At 41.1% G+C, this 25,568-nt stretch overlaps 3 protein-coding genes across 3 annotated transcripts in view; all 3 read left to right on the top strand.

Moving 5' to 3' along the window:
- Positions 1-10,613, top strand: part of pparab (peroxisome proliferator-activated receptor alpha b) — a 30,405-nt gene extending 19,792 nt beyond the window's left edge. The window contains exons 5-7 of the mRNA XM_031859484.1: positions 3,853-4,052; positions 8,127-8,580; positions 8,822-10,613. Coding sequence (XP_031715344.1) covers positions 3,853-4,052; positions 8,127-8,580; positions 8,822-9,066 — 899 coding nt within the window. The 3' untranslated portion in view covers positions 9,067-10,613. The remainder of the gene's footprint in view (positions 1-3,852; positions 4,053-8,126; positions 8,581-8,821) is intronic.
- Positions 10,614-13,778: 3,165 nt separating this feature from the next.
- On the top strand, positions 13,779-18,795 carry yars2 (tyrosyl-tRNA synthetase 2, mitochondrial). Its single transcript, XM_031864310.1, has 5 exons — positions 13,779-14,668; positions 15,225-15,392; positions 15,544-15,699; positions 15,921-16,091; positions 16,903-18,795. The coding sequence occupies exons 1-5, from the start codon at positions 13,881-13,883 to the stop codon at positions 17,060-17,062; spliced, it is 1,443 nt and encodes a 480-aa protein (XP_031720170.1). The 5' UTR covers positions 13,779-13,880; the 3' UTR covers positions 17,063-18,795.
- A 48-nt stretch (positions 18,796-18,843) lies between these two features.
- On the top strand, positions 18,844-22,924 carry cdkn1bb (cyclin dependent kinase inhibitor 1Bb). Its single transcript, XM_031856538.1, has 3 exons — positions 18,844-19,643; positions 19,859-19,985; positions 21,341-22,924. The coding sequence occupies exons 1-2, from the start codon at positions 19,202-19,204 to the stop codon at positions 19,972-19,974; spliced, it is 558 nt and encodes a 185-aa protein (XP_031712398.1). The 5' UTR covers positions 18,844-19,201; the 3' UTR covers positions 19,975-19,985; positions 21,341-22,924.
- Positions 22,925-25,568: the final 2,644 nt, after the last annotated feature.

Genomic DNA, 25,568 nt, shown 5'->3' on the forward strand with positions numbered 1-25,568 from the left:
GAAAATCACATGACCAAGTGAGTCAATCCACATGATTATGTGACTCACAAAAACCCCCTAATAGCACCCGAATAGTCAACTTTGCTGCTCACATTGATCCGAAGATCCAACATTTTTCAGGGTCACAAAGTATTACGAATAAAGCTAATTAATCACGTGATAAAAAAAAAATCATTGTCATTCAAAAAATGAAACCATGTTGCATTTGTTTTGTCACTGGAATTCGCCTGCATTGTGTTTTACAGCAATAATTTGTAATATTTTCAAAAAGATCATAATTTTGAAAGAGAATAAAGTCAAATTTGCTTGTCAAATTAAGAATTTACTTTCACAATGAATATTTTTCTTGGGAAACAATTTAATTTAGTAATTTTTCGAATGTTTTATTTATTGCAATGTTCTTCCCATAACATTGCAGCATTTTCTAGAACTAAACAAGAGTTTTCTTTCCACAAGAGTGACCCTAATACTCCGTAGTATCTCAAAATCTTTTAAAGTACTAGAAACTATTTAGTGACGATTAATCCAGCACATGCTTCTGCAGTTTGTATTTCAGTCTTGACTGTTGCAGAGAAAACACCTGCAACATCTGTGCAATCAGTATTGTGTTCAACAATATCGTCTTAAAAGCCATACATCAGATTTTCACCTCAGTGCGGCTTATCTTTGTTTGGAATACAGGAATATTGAGGTCAAAGTTTGCAATTCTGGTGAATGCTGTTGACTCTGTAAACATACAACATGGCATGCTGACCCTTGGTCAAGGTCAATGTACTGATTGAGAAAGAAACACTGAAACTGATTTTGGAGATGACATGTGTGTTTGTAGGTGTCTTTTCTGATTCGTCGGGGTATTTTTAAAAGAATAATATAAAAAGGTCAATGCAATCGGGGGGGGGGGGGGGTTTACATATAGACTGTGCACACTGTGCAGATATCCCATACCGGTGGCATTGAACGTGAGGATGCAGAGGCCGGACTGAGCGTCTTTATTTTGTCCCATGGGGTTATTGACTGAAGAGGCTTCCACATAGCATAGCCCAGATTTTGATGATCATACGATTCAAGTATTTCTGTCAGCTCCACTTCCTCTAACGGTGTAAGTGTATGGAGTTTCACGGGCTTAAATGTAACCGTAGAAGGGGAGGAAGGAGATTTGAGACCAGTGCAACCTCATCTTCTGGGGTTCGGTGGTCTAAGAGACAACACGACCACAGGACTGCTAATTGTGGAACGTTTGTGGACAATTGATTTTTCCTTTCTAAAACAGTTCAACGGTTTTAATTTCTTTAAATTGAAGTCAACAAAGGTACAGATGTCATCAGAAAGGGGAACATTTAGGAAGTTGTGTTTTGTACATATAAAGTTTACCCATTAAAATAATGTTGCAATAAAGCACAGTGAGTTGTGTACATATGCATGTGCATATAGATTGTGTGCTATTTCAACAACATTCCTTTTTTGATAATGCAACACAGCAGCATCGTGCTTTTATTATCACACAACGCATACATGATCGGTTGTCTCCTCCAAAAACGTAATAATACATCAGATCTCATGTACTATAAACAGATCATTTAATGTGTCTGCTGTGAGGGAGAAAACAACAGGAATAATAAGTCTTACAGTAGCAAAGGAAGCGTTTAATGGCTGGAATCTTCCTCTACAAATCAGCCGTTGGAACAGTTGATTTAATGGAATGACAGACTGTCCGCCTCTCTAGTCCCCTCGCCACTCAAGTCATCCCCTCACAGTGGACGTTATAGGACATATGCTCAGCTTAACATCACTCACTTCCTCTCATCTTGATTAGACTTGGCTCCTGCACAGGCGCTCGCTGTTGAGCTTTACCAGTTTCAGAGGATCCATCCACTTTGTGAGCAGTAATCTAATGGGCCCTCATGCTGTCTGCTAGATCAGTATCCTCATCCCCGCTCAGTCCTGCTCAGTTGGCCTGGATTTGTTTCAACAGCGGGCGGCTCGTTGGAAATCAATCTCCTTTTATGCTTTTATTGTCTTGTAAATGCAGGTGTTGGGTGCAGCTGGATGTTGGGACCTCAGAAAGCGGTGTGTGTGTGTGTGTGTGTGTGTGTGTGTGTGTGTGTGTGTGTGCGTGTGTGTGTGTGCGCGTGTGTGTGCACGCGTCAGCGTCAGCTTGTGCCCATTTAAATTGATGTCGAGAGGTTGAAGACAGTTCACCTCTAATCTCATTCATCAAATGGGATCAGGCCGTCTGAGATGCAGTATGCCGAAATCCTCTCGTAGAAAAACATCTCTTGTACAGTGTTGAAGCATTCTCCGCATACACCTTGTAATATGTAGTAACCTTTTGTGTTCATTCATAATTTCCTATTGCTGTAATGCATAAAAAGGAAGTTTTACCTTTTTTTGTTGAATAGATATTGATTCTGTTTCCATTCTTATTGTTTTCTTTCAATTGTGCTTTATCGGCATGAAAAATTATACTAAAGCATGAAGAAAAAGAGTCTTTGGGGCTTTTAACAATTTTGTCAGGGATCTGAATACTTTACCATTTTACATTTGACTTAATCAAAGTGAACTATTTTGACTCAGACTTCATCTGAACTGAATTTGTTTCTCACTGGCGTTTTGTAGAGCTGGCCATGCTGAGGTCAGTACTCACTTTGGGGTGTCTTTTTGTGGCACGGCGCTGTAAAGTGACTTGATTATGATGTTTTATTCAGAAACTATTATTAGAATATTTATATTAATAATAATAATAATAATAATAATAATAGCACCCCATGGCTATAAGGTTAATTATTCATACCATGAAACAAATAAGCACACTTCATTAAAAACACAAAAAAACAACACTCTCCACCCCAAATGCCTGAGGCTTCATAAAAATTCCTGCCGTTTTGCAGCAAAAAAACAACAGTTTGACTGCAGTGTGGAAGTTGTGTCAGGGCAGGTAAGCAACCCTCAGACTTTAGCCCATGGTGGGTGGCCATGGCTCACCTCAGTCAACCCTCTGGCTCAGCCAAGTGTTGCTTTTATACATTCACTGCCAGCTTGAGACTCGTATGCATATTGGAAACTGAAGCAGTCAGGTGATGTTTTTGTCTTTGAAATTACCTTCTATGGCAAACTGGTCTGTTTTACTGACCTTTCAGTCTCTTTTTGGAATATTGTTGTCATTAGAATTAGTGTGTGTGTGTGTGTGTGTGTGTGTCTAGTGCTTGCACTGTGCTGTTTGCAGATCAAGTTGCTGCTGTAGTCATTTTTTATAGATGGAAAGAAAATACATAATGTTTTAAAAAATAATAGAATTGGACTTCTCTGACTTTGAAAGTAAGGCCTGGGGCTGCACTTTGGTTGAGCTGTAAAGGTAATTTATTTATATTGACATAAAGAAATGCCAGATTCTAGTAGCATCTATTTAGTTTAGCGTTTAGTGGTGCTATCTTTGAACATTTCATTGCAACTCCGCCACACGCTTTATTTGAACAGATTTAATACTTTGTAGATATGTTAAATGTTTTGTGTAATCTGCTGATGTGTTGGCATCAATTCATTTGACATAACCGGGTGTCTTTTTAGAGATTTTGAACATGATTCCTCCAGATGTCAGCATCTTAAATAAGTGATAATTGTGGTTTTGTGGACCTCAAGCTATTTTACATTTTCCTAAACTGGGTTTGTTTTAAAGTACTCCGTGGCCTCTTTTTGTTCTTGTACAGTCGTTTTGTCAGTGTTTTATTGATCTAATATTCACATTGCATTTATTGCATTTTCTGCAATGTCTGTCACACTGTAAAATGAATCTGTGACTTGACAGATTTATACTTGCACAAATTCTGTCTGACTTTCTATCTGCTTTGCTTACAGCCATCCGTTTTGGCCGGATGCCCCAGTCGGAGAAGCTAAAGCTGAAGGCGGAGATGGTAACGGGGGACAGGGAGGTGGGAGACCCCCATGTGGCCGACCAGAAGATGCTCGCCCGGCAGATTTATGAGGCTTACCTCAAGAACTTCAACATGAACAAGGCCAAGGCTCGAACCATACTCACCGGCAAGACCTCCACACCTGTACGTTGATTAAGAGTAGTGGGTTGGTGAGTGAAAGGTGTTGCGTGTGTGGATTGCGCGTTCATGGCTCTTCTCATCACCAGAATTTCCTCACAGGTCAAGGTCATGTTGTCTTGCAATGTTATAATTTATTTCCTCCCCATCGGAGTGATTTAAATCTGATTTTGAGCACATTTAAAATTTGCAATCGAACAAATGTCTCAATATGACCTGGCAGCCTGCCCCTCAGAGATTATAAGCAGCCAGCCAATAACAGAAATGACTTGCTCAATCGGTAGTGCAAGCCAACACACAAGCTGGACAAGGAAACATCTGTATCTGTATAAAGAGCCAGTGTATGAGCCCATCACTTCTCCCTCCCCTGCCTGTTTACCTCCATGCCTGCACTCTTTTCATCACCCATCGCCAATCTCACCGAAAACATTCCCTCGCAGCCTCGTCTCTTTAATTTTCCTTTGATCAGAAAAGAGGGGCCGACAAGTGGAGGGTCGTGAACTGCGGCCCAGAGTTGTTGTGAAAACCATGGATGGATGTGTGTAGGTGTGAATAAGGTCAAGAGGGACAGGACAGTCCAAGTGCACATCACTGTTCAAACACGACCTCCCCCTCTGCTTCTGGAGATCAAAGCTTTTAGATGGATAAGTGTCCATTTAGAGTCCGGAGGGAGTCGGGATTTGCCGTCAGTTGAAATGCACATAGTGTTTGATCCACCCCTTGATTTTAGTGCTCGCTCATGGTGTCACAGCACTTGTATACAACATGGAGCTTCACAATAGGGCTGGGCAATAATTCAATATGATAATGTATCATCTTTCTATGGAATCGTATCGTGATGAAATCATATATCGATATATTGTGATACGCAATTCCATCATCCAAGTTGATAATAACAAGCACATACTCACTAACTTTCTCAGAAAATCTGATAAAACTCAGTTAAATCAAACTATTGTCTAATCTAATTCCTCTGTATTTGTGTGCTTGCAGCTAAACATAGTGGGTACATAGCTGGAAATATATATTTTTCTCTGTAATTTCACTTGAAACTGTTATGTTCATTTTGCTCTTTTCATTTGTGTCGTATTTAATTTACACAGGAGTATACAAAAACCATCTGTAGTTACCATGTGGTTATTTCATATAGACTGTTTATTTATTGACCTACCAGAAAACATGCTACATTGTGATATCGCTGTCAAGGTAGGAAATTGCCTCAATCGGGATGGAAGATTCTGGCCATATCGCCCAGCCTTACTCCCTTGAATGTCATATTGTACAGTTTCCCACAGCTCTGTACAGATTCCGACATGTCTCAAACATTTGATTCCGGGATTGTTTGTGAACAGTTTAAAATGAAAGAATAGCTTCCTAATATTGTATAAGTCTTATTTAAGTAAACAGATAAATACTACAGAAGATAATGTTGCAAGAAGACAGTTGACATAGAAAACATTCAACTTAATTATTGTATTGAATGTCACCGCTCCATCGTTAACTTCTTTGGATCTGAGTCAGAAATGTTCCATCAGGTTAGACTCGACCGTCTCAACGTCTGGCAGGAATACTGAGCCATAATTGTGTCACTGTTGGCTCTGATTTATGCACAGTGATTATCCGTTTTGTTGTCTGACTGAACTGGTTTCACTGAGCTATGATTCTTACTAGCACTACATACAGTTTTGACAGGGTGTCCTAAAAAACAAACGGCTACAGAAATGTCAAGCTGCTGCTCTGGGCTACACTGTTCACTGGGTATGATCCCGTGAATTTATTGGATAATACAAGAGTAAGAAGGCCCTGGCACTGGCATTTGATCAAAAATATTGTTATGAAGTCAAAAAGTCAAAAATATTAGACCTAAAACTTTGATTTATGACCAAATACCTGTACAAAACTAAAGACATTTCCATCAGTAACAGCTGTACTTATCAAATGCTAACATGCTACACAAAGATACTGAAGATGGTAAACATCATAAAGATCAGCATGTTATCATGCTGGTGTTAGCCTTTAGCGCAAAGCATTATTGTGCAAAGTCGCTATAGCATGGCAGTTTACTCTTTTATACTGTTTTAGCTAACTGTAGCTCTCTTTAAACCTTGTTAAAGAGCTGTAGTCTTGTGGAGACGTTGCAGTGTAGTTCTATCAGTGTACGACTGTGTAAAATGCATGAATTCAAAAGAATGGTCTGCAAAGCCTTTCTGAGCGTCCATAAGGTTGTCACTGCAGGGTCAAGGAGAGTAATTGTGTCCTCATGGAAATCTTGAAAGAGTCAACAAGGGCTGTGGGCTTTGTTCCTTTCTCTACCCACTGAAGAACCAACGGCTGAGGTTGTTGTGACAATAAGATGACAATTCTGGCTTCTTTGCTTCCGCGAGATCACAAAGCATCAAATTACGCAGTGGTCCAAAATGAGGCAAAGCATAGAAGATATTGACGGTACACAATGTGCATGCACACAACATTGTTTCGAAGCATTCTGAGTTGGAGATTACTATTTCAAGGCCGAAACTTAGATTGTTGCTTTATACAAATGTGCATGAACAATTTGTTCAGAAGAACATTATGATTATTAACTTGTTTATTATAAATGATCTGTCACAACTGGTGATTAAGTGTCATGTTGATGTAGAAATACCATGTCCCTCAAACCGTATCCTGCTACTCGAGCCCACATTTAGTACAGCACTCTGAGTCAGAGCTCTGATATGATGGGAAGGAGCAGGTGGAGCTGCTCATCAGATGGTGTAACTTATCCACTGTGGGAAACAGTGAAGCAGTTAAAAACACTTATTAGGTAGAATCAAGGGCATCACTGCTACCATAGCATGAGCTTACAGAGTGGCTTACCTTTACAGTACATACATGTGATATGGCTGTATAATAGTTTCATACAAGCGCCACATAAAAACACAAATAACAGACGTAAAAACAAAGTAGCAAAAAGTTAAAAACTGCATGAAAACACGAACAATCTCACTTAAAAGAGACGACAGACTTATAACTGTTTAATATATAATATAATTTGTATTTCAGTGTCAGGTCAAGTACATTCAGTGCTCAAATTTTTCTTAATCCTTTTTTAAAAAACTTGCATGCTTATAAAATAATCTAGATTACAATGTCTCTTACTCTCACACCAAGATGAGGCTCCAAAAAACTTTAAAAATGCTTCACCAAAAACGGTTTTAATGTATCTGTATGATCGGAGGTTGCAGCTACTGAGAGAACACGGCGAAGGAGGCAATTTGTGTGAAATGGCCTTGAGTTAACGTTTTCTTTGCAGAAAAAGAAACACATTTATTTCTAGAATAGAAAGTAAAGCACTGGATAAAATGTTTGTAAGATCTTCTCGGGGGAAAAAAATGGTATTTATAAGTGGAGACTAAATCACATTATTATTTACATTAAGAATCTGAAATACCTCATCAGCTGTCTCTTTTCTGACCTTGAGAAGAACATTATTTTGGCTTTGTCAACATTAAGTACAAGTCTCAACAGCTCCAACTTTAACTCTGTTCCTATCGGGAATTTATTTGCATCTCAAACCTCTGAGTGTTAAATGACCCACAACTATGTAGTTCTACGGGTATGACGGTTCTGGGCTTAGCCTCTCCTTTCAGTAAGGATTAGAAAGAAGAAAAGAAACCCTTTTTATTGTCATATACACGAAATTTGACCTCTGCATTTGACCCATCCCTGTATATAGGGAGCAGTGGGCTGCCAATGACAGGTGCCCGGGGAGCCGGGGGTTCAGTGTCTTGCTCAGGGACACTTCGACACGTGGCACGTCCCAGTCGAGGATCGAACCCTCTTAAACCAGTGAGCCACATACACATACACTATGTGTGTTTATGGGTAAACACCACATACACTATGGTTTTTCATGACGAGAGGTTTGCGGACTCAGCTTTTCCATATTTATGTAGTCCGGGCAGGTTTATTTACGTATGTAATGTATGCCCAAATAGTAGGCCCACGCACTGTACTGACTGTGTTGCATTTCAAGTGGAAACCCATTTTTAACTTTGCCTTACACATATAGCTCACATAAGTTTGTCCTTGTCCCCACAGCCTTTCGTCATCCATGACATGGAGACCCTCAAGCTGGCAGAGCAGACACTGGTGGCAAAGATGGTGGGCTCAGTGGGGACGCTGAAGGACCGGGAGGCAGAAGCTCGGATTTTCCACTGCTGCCAGTGCACGTCGGTGGAAACCGTCACCGAGTTGACAGAGTTTGCAAAGTCCGTCCCCGGGTTCTCGAGCCTGGACCTCAACGATCAGGTGACTCTTTTGAAATACGGCGTGTACGAGGCCCTCTTTGCCATGCTCGCCTCCAGTATGAACAAGGACGGGCTTCTTGTAGCGTACGGCTCGGGCTTCATCACCCGGGAGTTCCTCAAGAGCCTGCGACGGCCGTTCAGTGACATGATGGAGCCAAAGTTCCAGTTTGCAATGAAGTTTAACGCATTGGAGCTGGACGACAGTGACCTGGCTCTGTTTGTGGCCGCTATCATCTGCTGTGGAGGTGAGGATGCAGGAAAAATATTGTTTATGATTAAACTATTAATTTGTTGTATTGGATTATGTTCTTTCTCCTTTTGCTCTTTGAGGACTTTTAATCTATCTCAAAGCAAATGCTTCCATATTACACAAATTGCTGTTGTGAAAGTGTTCTGGTACTACCTTGCTACTGAATATTAGTATTCCAATGGGAGATTATGGTTAGGTGGTCTCACTAAAGTTTATTTTGCTTCCCCTGTGATCAGACCGCCCAGGCCTGGTGAATGTGGCGCACATCGAGCGAATGCAGGAGAGCATTGTGCAGGTGATACACCTCCATCTGCTGGCCAATCACCCCGACAACTCTTTCCTCTTCCCCAAGCTGCTGCAGAAACTGGCTGACCTCCGGCAGCTAGTCACTGAGCATGCCCAGCTGGTGCAGGAGATCAAAAAGACAGAAGACACTTCACTGCACCCGCTCCTGCAGGAGATCTACAGAGACATGTACTGAGGGGTTTATGGAGGAATAACCAGGAGAGGCACTTTACAAATCAACTATTTCAGGGACAGAAGAGGAGTCCTCCATAAGCTAGGTTGAACCACTTAAACCCCCATCCCATAATGCAGCAAGAGTTTGGCTTCTGGTTTAGCACACCGGGTCCAGTTAAGGCCTTGGCAAGAGGCTAGTGGTTCTCTTGGTTTGACACAGTGCTCTCCACTCCATTGTGTGGACCTTCATCGGCAGAAAAGTCATGAATGCAAAGACGTGATGTACAGCTGATTGAGCCCCAATCTAGAAACCAGTGTATGCAATCGCTGACCAAACGCTAACTGCTAATTTGAAGTATCGGAGGTGATCTCCATGGTTATCCCTATCCTGACCCTTAACAAGCCCTAAAAATGAGGAAAGAAAGTGAACTCGACAGTCACCACTCCAGCAGTATGCTTGAAAGAAGATTTTTGTACCGATGTCAAAGAGCCATATACATTCAAAGCTAACAACACCCAAATGACTGCAGCGGGCAGCAACACTAAGATAGAGTTTTCAAGAAGGGCAGCTTCTGCCAAATTGCACCAGCTGTACTGTAAGTCTTCTAAGCCATACTGTGTTTGTAATGATACCGGAAATGAACAATGTCTTTCATATTCCTTTCTCTTCCTAACAGCGGAATATTGTTGGTTGTGGATTATCATCACGTATTACTCAATTTCTCTACCAACTGTACAGGCAATAGTATTTTTCAACTTCAGAATAAGCTAGCTAAATCTTAGTTTATAAGAAATGTTCTCAAGACTGAAATAATCGGAGGCAGAGATTCACTGTGTACACGCACCACAATGCACGTCCGAAGCATGAACACGCCCGTGATATGTTAATATGACACCATTTTATACTGGACCTCTGTTGAATGCCTTTTTCACAAAACACATGCACAGACATTTGGCACTCCATCCTGTTTTGCATCCTGGCGTTCAAGGGTTAACACCCAGATAAACCGCATTGCAACCTTTATACAGGCAGACTTTAAGCAGATTTGCCAGAAATTCATACATCTGTTTCTTAATTTCTCACTCAGTGAAGCCCTGTTTACTCCAGAATATGTCTCATTGTTTTGTTTCTCCCAGTTAGTCGTGCTTGGTCTCTCCTCCTGTCAGTCTATCTGTCTTCTAGTGTATTTCTCAGGCTTTCTTTGGTCCTCATAACACATGCAATTATTAAGATTCCGGGGTCTTACGTGCCCATTTTTACATGATGGCAAATGAAAACCATTGCTCTTTTTTTCATAGAGAAAAATCATAAAGTGATGCCCTCATAGATTAAACGGATACTTTGACAATTTAGCAGGGTTAAACAAGTTGCCGGGGATTGATGAAGACCAAATACATTTCCACAAGTTGTTTTTGTCTTGACTATAACTGTGCATGTGAAGAGGCCACTCTTGTATTTTGTTGTCATGTTGCCTTTTGTAGAAAATGAACATGCTACGCAGAAGACCTACAGTAAGGGAATGTTGATAAGGAACTAGTAAAAAAAAAATGCATGGCTGATACTTTGGATTATATATATATATATGTATATGTATATGTGTATGTGTGTGTGTATATATATGTGTATATGTATACATACATGTATGTATGTATGTATGTATGTATGTAAATCTGTGCCCCCCGCCACCCAAATCCTACAATCATCATGAATTCATTTAAATTCAGTCACAAGAAGTTTTTATAAATACATCATCATTGTATAAACAGAGTGTACTGTACATAGCTGAAATGATCACATTGACTGCTCGCCCCACTTTTTAACTCTTGAGGTATACAAGGTACTAATGATGATCAACTTTTGTATTTCTCCGTTTGGAAAATAGTGTTTGAAATTTTACAGCAAATGTAGTTAAGTACCGTATGTTCTTTTTTTGCTTAAATACCACATACCTGTGTTTTAATTGAATTGGATCATATTTTTATACTAAAGTATATATGTATGACTAAATCATCTAGTTGTGTATTTGAAATGGCACGATTGAAGAGTGCAGTGTAAATAGACTTAAAACAGGGCAACTGGTTATCAAAATATATAGATCTGAATCCCTCTGGGGACATTCCTTTTGTTGATTGCTACTTTTAGATAGAGAACCATCAATGCATTCAGTTCATTTCAACACTCTGTCTTGTCTTTGTTAAATTAAGCTGTTGTGATTTAAAGTGAAAGCATAATGTGGGCTGCGCAGGGCTGTGCTAGCTCACAACTTTAAATGGTTGATTACAACCTGACCTCCGTGACTTTTGTCATTTTAAAAATCAAGCTACAGCCCAGCACTGATCATACAATATTGATCTCCTCTTTTTATACTCTGTTCTCAGGTTGCATATAGAAAGTAAGGGTAATATATGCACAGAATGTTCTTCTTATTATCAGAAATCATCCATACTTGCCTCCTGTTGTTGAACAAACAAACTTGTTTTTTTTATTTTATTACACATCACGTCTCTGTTGATGTGCACTCATAATTTTCATCACATCACATGCTATTAGTAAAGAAGATGCAGTAATGAAGATGCAGTATGTACTGTTTTGTAATACTGTTTCTGTCACGCTTTTTGTCTGACTTTCCTCTCCATACTCACTGCTATATCGTACTAACTCACCAAACCTTTCTTATGCCATGAGTAGATTACTGACCTTCAAGCTGCCTCTACTTACTTCTTACAACTTCTCACAGAATGTCAGTCCCACATGCAGAATTCATGCGACGCAGCTCGGTTTTTCCCCTCGCAAGATTCCAGGGACTTGTAGTTCCCAGGCACGCTTCGGGATTAACCATAAACAATCTGTGCCTTGGCGTGTTCCCATGCCATAAAACACTAGAGATTCAGAAAAGAGAACTTGACTTGTGCACACACACACACTTTTAGACTTATAGACTATGTGTGTCGTCAGCTAGAATTAGCTGTTTAGGACACAATAGGGCCACGCAGACAGAAAATCATGTCCCAGCAGATTTCGGAAACTATCCAATGTACAGCAAGAGAGAGGCTCAAAAGTGAAGGACAGACTTTTAAAAACTAAACGGTTGAGACACTAGAGCCCTAGAGGAAAAGTCGGGTAAATTGTGATGTCTTGCTTACCCAGGGAAGTCTGTTTTGTGTTGAATTGACAAGGGATGTTTTTAACTTGTATCAGGGAAACCTAGCCTTCCTTTGTTGAACTAGCTCAGGACACAAAGAAACGGTTTTGTTCCTTCTTGTTCTCAGTCTCTCTTTTTCTCTCTAGAGGAAGCTTGTAGTGCTCTGCCTTACAGCACACAAACACCAACAACAAAGATGATTACAAGAATATTGATATGCCCTTTATTTTTTATTTTACAAAACGGACATGCAGAACAAACTGTTACCAGGGGGCAGCAGTCATAGCAACTAGGTATTTGATTTTCTTCCTGGATTTCATGGAGTTTGTTTTTGTGGCTATAGTGTCATGCAAAGAGACAACAGAGTCTTTGGGTGTGTTGTTAATGTGTAATGTGGCTTGGTAACAATGCTGTAAATGTTTGAATGTATATCTAGTCATTTAAGCAATGGAACAAGTTGACATTGAAAAATAAAATGATTTTTAAATCCACCACATTTTGTGTATTTGTTTGTTTGAATTGAAATGGACAATAATAGAGTTAATATATCATGTGCCTCCTTTTCCTCTCACATCTTAGCTAGGTTTCTAGTAAAGATGTATCAAAACAAATATTAAAATGCTTAGTCATCTTTAGGCTGTAACTCTGGGCTGCATGGTCAGCTGGACCTAATGCAACTTGCCATCTATTGGTGAACAGTCAAACCTGCAACTATTCTCTTTGTACAATTGAGTGAACTAATAAGTGCACATACTGCATTTTACTTCAATGTCCATGGAGGGTAGAAATAAATTAATAGAATAAAATACATTTGCATGTGTGCAAAATTATTGCACTGCAGCTTGCTCCAAAGTTCTGGGGGAAATGTTTATTAAGAATGTGCACCACTAAATTACAACATCAACTTAAACTGAAAGGGCCAGGTGCTTCTGTCCTTGAGAAGGGTCCTTAACACTAGTTGTAATATCCACAACACCTATTGTAAAACCTACAACATGCAAATTCCTATATAAATCCCTTTAAATGATGTCTTTACAGTTAACCTAAACCTTAATTGTTTCCTGTGAAGATGGAAGTTCATTTTGAAAAGACAGTATGCATGTAACAAGCGAAAACAGACTCATGTTGCTGGACTTTTGCAGGAAAAACGCACGAAAAGTGAGGAGTAATATTTCATAAGATATCAATAAAACGGGGATGAATTTATATCATTGTATAAAGAGAGTGACATGAGAAGATCAATCTCATGTCTAAGTTAAATCAGCTATAATCACTATTTTAAAGTGATTAGTGACTCGTCTAAAACATCTAAAAAAGGAATAACTTCAATAGAATCATTCTATACACTGTAACTTCTTTACATTCTATTAGAATGTAAAGAAGTTACCTTTTCTTTTCTTCCCACAAGAACGTAATTTTGTCAGCTTGATAAAAAAATGTCACTTTACTTCCTGACATTATTGGTCCTACACAATACACAGATTAAAGGTGGTGGTGGAGGATGTCCAATAGGGGACAGTGTCTCATTTAGTTGTTTTTTTTACCCAGGGCTTCCAAGTGGCTAAATGACATCCAGTAAACCTAAAGTCTATGGTCCCAGACGGTTGAACCAGTGCACTAGAGGCGCTATACTCCTCACAAACTGTCCGTGATTCTCAACCCCGCCTCCGTGTTCCTGTCGCATTTGTCTAACATGGCTGCGTCCATGGCGAGGACCTGCTGTCATGTATCGCGGCATGGAGCGTGTATTCTGCGTAGACGAACGAGTCTCTGCCTCACACTCGGGTCTAAACTTCACTGTTCTTCACCGGCACACAACGGACTGCTCTTGTCTCTAAATAAACGCGGTGTCCTGAAGGACTCTTTCCCAGAAGACGCAGCTCAGGACCAGCTCCCTCGGTTGCTCCAGTCCGGTGCTCAGACCGTGTACTGCGGCTTTGACCCCACGGCCGACAGCCTCCACGTGGGCAACTTGCTCGCGATCATCGGCCTGCTGCACTTCCGTAGCGCCGGGCACCATGTCCTCGCCGTGCTCGGAGGGGCCACGGCGCAGATCGGAGACCCGAGCGGGAAAACGAGCGAGCGAGAGCGGATGCCCGCGGACGCTGTGGAGGCGAACACCCGCGGCATCCGCGAGAGCATCCAGCGGATCTTCACCAACCACGAGCTGCACTTTCAGGACACTTCCAGAAAGCTGGGCACGGTGAGCGTGCTGAACAACCTGAGCTGGTACAAGAACTGGCACGTGGTGGACTTTCTGTCGGAGGCCGGAAGGCACTTCAGGATGGGCACCATGCTCAGCCGCCACAGCGTGCAGTCCCGGCTGAAGAGCGCAGACGGTATGAGCCTGACAGAGTTCACCTACCAGGTGTTCCAAGCTTATGACTTCCACCACCTGAACCAAATATACGGCTGCAAGATTCAGCTCGGGGGCACCGACCAGCTGGGCAATTTGATGTCTGGCCATGAGTACATTCACAAGTAAATGTCCATCCTACTTAAACAAGAGTACAACGGGTCATATCAGCGGCAGGATCTCTGTTTTGTAAGGGCATCGTTCCAAAATGTCACCTAAGTCTTCAGAAAGCCCTGACTCCCACTATATATATATATATATATATATATATATATATATATATATTTTATTAATATATCTTACGACTTCTTCCCCCTTGAACCAAAAGTGAAAATGTTTATGTATCTACCACTATATTAATGAGACTGTCTATATACAAATATATCATAAATGGAAATGTATCCAAAATCCTCTATTAATAACCATAATGACATTTAGGACTGCATTTCGCTATTAAGCAGATCAGGCAAACTCTTCATAGATGTAAGTTTTAGTTAGAATTTGCTTGAAATCAAGCATTGTTTTGTAAATCAATAACACAATATAATCATATCATCCCTATTTGATTCCACTGAACATTGAATTATTCACCAATGTAGACCAATATCACTCAGTTTTTTTTTTTTAAATACCTACACCAGGCATGCAACACTTTGTTAATAAATCCTAATTCCTCTGCAGGGTGGGCGGTGAACAGGTGTACGGCCTGACCGTGCCGCTGGTGACCAGCTCTGCCGGGGACAAGCTGGGGAAGACGGCGGGCAACGCAGTATGGCTCAACCGAGACAAGACGTCTCCCTTTGAGCTCTACCAGTTCTTTCTCAGGCAGCCTGACGTCAGTGTGGAAAGGTGGGTGAAGATGAGGCCTGTTGATGAAAGATATGACCAGTGCAAGACCTGAAAGCGTCTTACAGTACATACTGTAAGTGTAGGTGTTCTGTGCACTGTAACAGGAGGCTGAGGTGTATTGCGTGTTTTTTTTTTTGTTTTTTTTCTGTAGGTACCTGAATCTGTTCACCTTCCTGCCTCTGGCGGAGGTGGAGAGGCTGATGGAGCAGCAGAGGGAGGACCCAGGTAAACGCCTCGCACACAAACGGCTGGCAGCAGAGGTGACGAAACTGGTGCACGGAAAGGAGGGCCTCGAGAGCGCAAAGAGGTCAGAACACGCTGCATGCGTTTGCACTGTATGAGGTATTTAATGATACTTTATTCAATACGGTTAAAGTTTTCTAAATGCTATGTTTTATTTAGGTTAACTGAGAAAGGAACTCCACTAGGGTCCTTGTCCTGTAGCTGGCCCTGACCTCCGACCTCCGTGCAGAAGTGTTAATCTACCTATTCAGACAAGGAAAGTCATACTGTGTGTTTTTGCTGCAGATGTACCAACGCACTGTACCACAGCAGCGTGCAGGCCTTGGAGGAAATGAGTGACGATGAGCTTCAGGAGCTCTTCAGGGAGGCACCGTTCCATGAGCTGCTGATGGAGCCGGGCACCACTGTGATCGACGCCTGTCGCAGGGTCAACGCCATCCCAGAGGGCCCCAGAGGGTAGGTGCTCGAGGTTAAAGCTTCGGCCCAAAAGAGTAACATCTGCGGTAGAAAATGCGCCGCAGTCAAACTTTGTTGAAACTCTGTGCTATAGTTGCTGATTTGTGCCTCTGACTGGATTCTTCTTTACCAGACAGTAGTTGATAAGAAATGAAACTACATCACCACAGTGTGCTTAAATATGAACGTTAAATGTCCAGGTGAACAGACTCTTACGAACAAATCCTTGTCTGTTTCATGTTACTTGTCAGCGTATATTCATGTAGAGCTGCAACTAAAGATTATTTATTCATCCGTCATTTGTTTTGCTATTAACCGTTTCTTCTCTAAAATATCAGAAAATAATTAAAAAAATGTCCCTCGCAAAGTTCCAAGAGGCTCATGTCCAAGAAACGAATGAGCACACCTCTGGTAAACACAAGATTTAGAAACGGGTCTTTCGATTACGTCACAGCCTGCAAAACAGCTCTGCAAGATGTTTGACTGTAGAATGTCGTCCCAACGTTCTGCGTAGCCGTGTGGACCGAATCGCCACAATGGGTGCCTGAGAGCTGGCTTGACAATCCCAAGTATGAAGCCTGTTGGGCTAAGGATCCTAAATGACAATACAAAAGCTGGATTCAAACTGTGTTTAAAATCGTTCCACATCTCCAACAAAGGGGGGAGACAGCAATATGCTGCACCGTAGACTTATCACAGCATCCTCTGCACCCGGTGTCACAAAGTCAAGTACGGTTTGAAAAATCTACAGAGAAGTCGGTTATGTAGAGGAGATGCTGTACTAACAGACCGTTGACATGTTTGTGTGCAGGTATCAGATGGTTTCAGAGGGAGCCGTGTGGATCAACCACCGGCGGACGGACAGACCAGAGCAACTGCTGATCCCCAAACTCCATATCCTGTTGAACGGACTCACCTTGCTCAGAGTGGGCAAAAGGAACTTCTACATCATCAAGTGGCTCACTGTCTGAGGCCCTCTGCTCTCGCAAGGGGACCAGTTCGACCAATGACAGACTGGCTGGAAAGGTAGGCGACCGGCAGCTGTCGGTGAGGAGACGTGGATGGACTGATGTTTTGGAACATACTGGGTTGGTGGCGTAGCGATTGCCTGTGGTTGTAAATATAAATATGCATGTGTACTGAATCCAAAGCTATGGTATTAAAAGGCGTTTGATATACAGATGTTGTCGCCTGCTGACTTTGTGCTGCTACAGAGAGCTTGGACAGCGGACACTAGAGGGCAGCATTGTCCCAGTCATGAAGGTGATGCTGTAGGCGCCCACAGCTGCACCACATATCCTGCTGTGACCCCATCGGTAAATAATTGCTCACAGTAAAATTAAATTGCATCATGTCTCGCAAATAGGTTTTAGTTCTATCTTAAGGAAATCCTGTTTTGTTTTTTTTTTGTTTTATTTAATGTGAACATGAGGCCAACATCTGTCTTGGTGTGGCAGGTTTTCCTGTCTTTAGTGGTGAAAGGTGTAAATTGTACCAGAAAGAAACAAACCAGGTTTTGGATAATTTCTGAAATTAACAAATCTTGCTTGTAGATTTGTCAGATTCCATAAATTTGATATTATCATTAGCAGAATATTTTTTTGCAATGTTGACATTGGTTTTCCACCACGGTACCGACTTCTTCTCACTGTGGTGTAAATAACTTAATAACTTTCAGCATGCAGGGCCTTTGCCTGTCATTCTTAGTTTTTTTTTCTTTTGTGATTTTATTTTTGCATTTGCAGACTTCTAAAAGTGAAGATGTGCGTAGCTTTCTATGTCTTGTATATCTGCTCATCTCTTTCTGTCCTGGGGGCTGGTGGACATGAGGACGGGGTCTGCTGTGTGCTGAACCTTGACTTACACTTCTAGCTCCAGAGAATTGGTGGAAACACCTTGCCATATGGTCACACAGTTACCCAATTTACAGATGTAATTTCCGGCCATTGCGTGATAGTTTTGGGGTATACCTACTGCAACAGAGGGCCGACATACTGGAGATTTACGCCATGTCTATTCAGAAATGTAATTTCTTTAAGGGTGGAATATTTATAAGCATTTCCATTTCACTGATTTTTATTAGCCTCCATAACTTATTTTTCTAAATGTTAATGCTTATTGTTTTGGCAGCCGTTTGACTTATTTTTTAAAATCTCTATACAAATGTGTATTTTATGATTTGTACATGTGTTTAAGTAGATGTATGTAGTTAGGTCTTTTTTAATTTAAAACAAAGACATGTAATGTCTAAAACTCTATCCTGAAGTTTAGCCTAGTTTTGCCATAAGGATGCAGTTTTTTAAAATTTCATTAAACATGCCTACCAGTGAATATTCACATGTTGGCAAAGATAATGTTTCTTTCAGTTTACTGTTGAAATAAACACAAAAGTAAACTAATGAGAACACATTTTCTTGGACAAAATTTAAAATGCATTATTTTCAAAAAGATTAGGTTGAACACTACTCAAAGTACTGATGTGCTGAAGCTGTTTTGAGGACATGCTGACTGTTTCAATTTTAATTTATAATACTTTTTGTTTCCAAATCAGTCTTAATTTAGAAGAAAAACTCTGATTTGGTGTAATATGCAGACGTGCTGGATGTTGCAAGCCTGCCGCAACTAGCTGGTCCACCTTAAGAGAAGTGGGCGGGTTTAAGCACATTGACCAATGAGCGGTCTTCTTTGCATTTAAATAGATCTGTGTGTCAATCACCCCCCCCCCCCCCCCCTCCCCCCTCCCCTCCCTAGTCAGGCTCCACTCGCAATCCCAAGTAACGCTACATCTCTCAATCGCCATATTGGGTACTGAGGTTTGTCCGCAATTGCTCTCACTACGGGACGAAATTAACAGAGCGGCTTCGGTTCCTGGGCACTTTGACTAGATGATCCGCGGAGACTACTTTCGGCTTCAAAAACACTGCGACCGTTACCGTTTCCAGCCCGAATTACGCATGGCATAAATCCTTTTTACGCTTGTTTTGGATCCAGCTCAGCGTCGAGGAGATACCCGTTGTTTTTGATCGGTGTGTGTGCTTTTTTTTTATCTCGTGAAAACTGGACGCTCCCGGCTGTTTGCAAAAATCCTGTTTTTCTTTTTTGGGGGGAAAATGTCAGATGTTCGACTATCAAACGGGAGCCCGACGTTGGAGCGGACGGACTCCCGGGTGTCGGATCACCCGAAACCGTCGGCTTGCAGGAGCCTCTTCGGCTTCGTGGATCACGAAGAGTTAAAGAGGGATTTAAAGGGACATTTGCGGGAGATGGAAGAGGCTGCCTCCGCCAAGTGGGGCTTCGACTTCGCCAATCACACGCCGCTGGCCAACGCCAGGCTCGAGTGGGAATTAGTGGATTGCAGAGACGTCCCGGGTTTCTACAACAAGCAGCCGCGGAGGGAGAAGGGCGTCTGCTCCGCCGGGAATAACAATGTGGATCTAAACGGGAATCATAGCTGTGTTGTGGTGGCTTCGAGCGAGGACACCGACCGCTCCGACGGACAGATGGAATGCACGGAACAGTGCACCGGACTGAGGAAAAGACCAGCGTGTCACGGTGAGTTACTGGTAGCAGTGACCGGTGCGTATGGCAATCACAGATCAGTTGTGTAACGCTCATTACGCACTGGAAATACTATCCTTTAATAGTGTGCAACATGTACATCCTAAAAGGATGTGCTAACATTCAGCACGAGCAATCTGACATAGTTTGATAGTTTTATTCTCAGTATTTGTTTTTAATAATCACTGCTGTCTTTGCTTTTTTTGCAGACCCCTCAACCCAAAATAAGAGATCACACAGCAGCTCAGATGAGGTGACTTGTCCGAGCCTGAGCCACTCTACAGAACGCACACCCAGAAAGACCAGTCCCAGGAGGCAGACGTGAGGACGAGCACGGTAAGGGGGCTTTGATAAAACTTTTTTTAATGTTTTTTTTTTAATGTGCTTCTGTGTGTAACTACAGTTAGCTGTATATTCGAGTCACACCCCCCCCCCCAACTATAGATGCAATTTAAACAAAACACACTTTAAAAAAACATCTTTATTTTAATATCCCAATGCTATCAGACGGTGTCCTTAATGCAACCCAATGTGCAGTGTAGTGTACATAATGATAATTCGTTTGGATTGAATTAACATGTCTGTCCAGGTCATTGAGTGTTGTAGTAACAGTGGTATGTTTGCACTCAAAAGTGTCTCGATTCAATAGGATCGATCCAAGAAGTCATGAGTGGCTTCGCTATTGCACTTTTTTTTTTTTTTTTTTTTTTTTTTTTTTTTTTTTTTTTTACTACAGCCGCTCGCTGGCTGAGTTTCCGACTAAACTGTAAACAACAAGTGTGCTGAACAACAGCGTAGTAGTAACACGTCAGCAGCCACTGCCCTCAGAGCAGGGACGGGAAGGGGCAGGTCTGTGTGTGTGTGTGTGTGTGTGTGTGTGTGTGTGTGTGTGTGGGGTGCACACACACACTTTGCACACTAATGTTACAACACACACATCTGTCTCTGCTGCCGGCGCAGAGTGTGTGCAGAAGAGCCAGGCAGCTTTCTGAAATCTAGTGCGCTTGTTGGCCAAAGCGGAGGGAGAACAGGCATGAAATCTGTCATTGTCCGTGGCAGGATGTGAACTGTTAAAGGCTGCAAGTGCAGGATAAAACACCTAAACGTGCCCCCTTTTTTTAGAATATATTTTAGTTTTTTTTAATTGGTAGAAAGTGTTTTGGGGGGATGGCTAACATTTTCCTTTAGTCCACTCACATATGTCTACAAAACATGGCGTTTTTGATGAAGAAGAAACACGAGTTTATGGTTCTCTGAAAAATATCAAGTCTTTGGCCTTATGATAGCCACCTTCTAAAAAATATTAATATAAATTAGAAGTGTAATATTCAAGTTGGTGCAAGTGCTGCTGTATAATCACACCATCTGCTATTTTTAAACCTATATGTTTTTGCAAAGTGTCATGAATTCCTGCATCACTTTAGTAACTCTGTGGAAGTTGCAATGCGGTTTTGTTTTTTTCGCACTGTATTTTTGGATACTGTCTTGTTGCGTTGATGATAATCCTCCCTGTTTGTCAAAGTACAAGAGGAAGTTCGTTTTTTTATGTTTAACTGAAAACTTTGCACAAAGAGTTCTGTCTATTCTCACTCATTGGCAAACGTTTTCTGCAAGTAATGCATGACAGTCAGTGTCTCAACCATGCCCGCTCTTATTTTGTTGTTTTTTTTCCATCTAATTTTCCCCCACAGAGCCAGAGATGCGTTTCCCCTTTCAAGTGGGAAAACCTCAGTGTTGGTCGACTTTGGAGGAGGAAGTACACAACATCAGAAACATATCAGCTCTCCTGAAGACGGGGGAGGACGCTGTTGAAGCACTGAATAGAAACACTAAAGTTGTGGCACTCAATTAAAAAGTTACTGCCTCTAAAAGCAGTCAATGTAGCAGTGTGCAATTAGGTTTGATTTCCTTTTTTGCTCTTTTTTTTTTTTATTTTTTTTACTACCTGTGTAAATAAATATGCATATTCTATTATATTTCTTTCCATATGTAGCACATAAGAAAACATTATGATTTGAACACCAATCCTTTATGTAAAAAGGTGTGAATTTTGATTTGACTTGAAGAATTGCAGTGTAGTTTGATACATGTTTCCAAAATGCTGTTCTGTTGGCTTTTTTTTTAATTTTATTTCCTGAAAAGCAGTGTGACTCTGACACAGTCCCACAATGCTACATTTAAAACAAAAATCATGGCTTCTTACAGTTTCTTACCAGTGTATCTTCACTCCGTCGCCTTCCTAACTCAGCAGTGAAGAACGGTACAAATGTGGCTCATCTGTTTATTTTTCCTTCCTCTGGTCACTTCAGTGTCACCAATTGCAGGTTCTCCTATAAGATCCATTTCCCACAGGAAATCCACACAGGAAAAAAAAAGACGTAATATTTCTGCTCGGGGTTTCCTTTTACATCATCCAATATTTATTTTTGAGGTGCTTTTAGCATCGGTTGGTTCCTGGAATATGATCAACTTTTTTTTTTTTTTTTCTCAAGTTCTCCTGCACACCTCAGCCACAATGTGGGGGTGTGTTTTTTGATTTGGAGTTGCGAGGTACTCAGATATTGAAGGACAAAGACCGTACAAACTGCACAGGTTGTGTTGTAAAAGTCATCCTCTCCTTGACTATAATCTTTTTGTTTCATCAGCCTTAATGCTCTCCAGAGAGGTTTTCTGAAAAGGGTTGAATGTCCTACAATACCAAATACGTGGTTGCTTCAGTATGGTTGCCGGAGCCGCCTGTGCCCCTTAATTGACTTCACATTTTTTGTGAAAACCTAGACTTAAATTTTCATTTGTTTGTACTTGTTTCACCAATGTTGTTAGCCTGCTGAGGATGCAAACGTGAGCATCTAAAAGCTTCCCTTTATTTGCCTAAAGTGTGGCTTATGTTCAAAGAGACCAGTGTACACCTGGATGGAGAGAGAGCAGCTTTTCTCAGAAATGCAGTCACCATGCCTGTGTATTTGTGTTCAACTTTGCAATGTACCTATGTACATAATTTTGTAAAAACACTGAGAAATTATACTAACTTATTTATGTCAAGCTTTTTTTTTTATGTAGAATAAAAAAAAAAAATGGGTTTTTGATTACGGTTATCCAAAGTGGCATTTACTTTATTATAATTGTCTTATTTTGTAAAAGCATATTTTTGGTAGTTTTTTTTTTTTTCTTATCAATAAGGTTGCAAACTGAGCCTGATAAAATATTTGATGTGCATTTTGTAATGTGTGGTTATGAAATGTGTTGCAATCAATTAAAAGAGAAAATTCAATCTATCTGACTTTTGGTTGCTTTTTAAAGCTGCTCGCAACTTGTTTGGTTTAATCTATTAAAACTTTGTATTGGCCAAGCTAACCCTGTGGGGAAAAACCCAATGCAGAAAATACGTAACTGCAGAAAAAATATATCATCAAAATGTAACAATATTAAAGTCCAAAACACACGTTTGGAAGCAGCTGTGAGTACATTGCTGTGCTTGGAGGAATCCTGGTACAATGTAGTGACGCTCCCAATATGAATCTGCCAGTTATTTGAGCGGGCTGATGATTGACACCTTGGTCATCCAATGAAAAAGAGTGTGGAAAGCAGACCACTTGTTGCAGCCAGTCATATTTCGTGACTTATGTGAATGGCTTCTGTGGAAAATAAATGTAAGCGCTTTGAGCTCAGAATACGAACCTCAACCGTAAGGTGAAACACTGCAACTTGAATTATTTTTTTACTTGTTCACTGGCCTCAGTAGCATCTTTAACTGTGTGTGTGTGTGTGTGTGTGTGAGTGTGTGTGAGTGAGTGAGTGTGTGAGTGAGAGAAGAGCAAGATACACTGTTTCCCTTTTAAATCTTTTGCAGTGTGTTTTAAATTATGATATATTTTATTATTATATATCTTAATTTTTGAATTGTTTCTACTATTAATACGATTATCACATTATTTTTATTTTTTGATGAAAAAGTGTTTGTAGAATGTGCTATGGTTAGTAGTGAACATGGGAAGTGTATATTTGTACCTCTTATTTAAATCTAAAATTGGGAATTAATGATAAAAAAATCCATCTTCTATTTCAAATATGTTAATATAATTATTGATTTTGTTGTAATATTTAGTGATTTAGGCTCATATTATAAAACTGAAAAAAACCTTTTTAAATAGAAACCCAAACTTGTAGTCACTTACCTGCTGAAACAAAAGCATGTTTGCTCTAATGGAACTTGTAAAATTGTTAAAATCTTTTGTTTTATTTTACATATGAATTTCTGGTCATTGTGAACATGCCAACAGCAGAGCCCTACTCCGAGACGCTCTTTGACCTGAAGTAACTCCACTTCACATGTCTCGGTTTCTGTCATAGCACATCTTCTGCTGTAAAACCCCAAATAATGCTTTCACTGCACGGCACCTTGCTTCCTCCCTGTACCACCGACACAGGAAGACACCTGCAGCAGCGCTGGTCCTGAAGTGTGCAGGTGGGTAACCTCAGCTCAGCCGTCCACCCCCACTCTGAGCCCGGCCCATTGTCCCTGTGTGTGGGCTTTTGTGTGAAGGGCCATTGTGAGGGTCCGGGGCCGGTCACTGTTGTGTCTGGGGCTTCTCTGCTCAGACAAAGAGCCCGTCTAGGAGCCTCCACCCTGCCCAAACAGAAGACTGACTGACTGACTGGGTGTCTGGGTGTCTGACTGACTGCTTGAGGTGGCTCTCTGGCTGACTAACTGACTGAACGGCTGACTGGGTGTCTGTTTGGTTGACTGATTGATCGGATGGAGACAGAAAAGGGCGAAGTGTGTGTTCCAGCCAGCATGCAATATACCACAGTGTTGACAATTTTTGGATAATAAGCGTTCAATACAAATATTTTTTTTTCTAATTGTAAAAATTATATAATGATATTGCTTTTGAATGTAGTATTTTTTGTGTAATTATAACAATTACTGTGTTTTTTTTTACAATAAAAATGTGTGTGTTTGAGAAAAGTGTGTGTGTGTGTGTGTGGTTGAGTTGGAGAATTGCATGTCTGCAGGGAGCCTTGCATGCTGCAGGTACAGCATATTAACAAAGCATACTTTGTTTTATCTATTCAGTGAGCACGTGCAGTGGTGTCAACAACCTGTTATTACTCATGTTCAACACGACTATTATCGTATTTCTTCAGGCAGTGGGAGGTGCAATCCCATCACACTGATGTAATAATTACAAACAGTTCCTGCAAAATGTTTTATTGTTTGTCAGAGTCTGACAGATGTCCTTATTAATTACTTTTTTTTTTTTGCTGGATTCTATATGGAAAGTTAAATAGCATTCATCATATCTTTCTGTCCTGCACATGCATTGACAGATAATGCCTTATCATTCCATTCTCTTCAAGTGGCTCATCGGCACCGAGTCATTGCTGAGCAGCTCCTTGTAGATCATGTCTGCTTAAACTAAACTGTGTATTGTAAGCACCACATTTCAATAGGGTCAGTTATTCAGCAGGGCATTGATACAGTATGATGCAACAGTGCCTCTCCTTGCATAAGAAACACCTTTTTCTTTGCTGTCACAGCAGGAATGTCCCTGAAAGCATTCCTGTAACACTCCAACACTCCATCGCAGCCACCCAAACACGACCACAAGTGAGCCCGAGGAAATTCCAGTGAGCCAGTCAATCAGAGACGTAGAAGGCAACGTAGAATGTGCCAAGAATTCACACTTCCTTGCTGTATCAACAGTAACAGGTTATCTTTTCCTGTTAACCGCCCCGGCACTTAATATAAAGTCACAAGTTCCTCCCCGTGTTTCCTGCCCAGGCCACAACCCACGTCACCAAGTTATTCCCTTGGCACCCCGCGCTCTGAATGTGGGGAAAGCAAGTGCCCACAAACAAACCCCTAACATCTCTCTCTCTCTCTCTCTCTCTCTCTCTCTCTCTCTCTCTCTCTCT

This window comes from Anarrhichthys ocellatus, unplaced genomic scaffold (genome assembly GCF_004355925.1).
Source record: "Anarrhichthys ocellatus isolate YVR2014 unplaced genomic scaffold, GSC_Weel_1.0 scaffold2, whole genome shotgun sequence".
NCBI classification, from domain to species: domain Eukaryota; kingdom Metazoa; phylum Chordata; class Actinopteri; order Perciformes; family Anarhichadidae; genus Anarrhichthys; species Anarrhichthys ocellatus.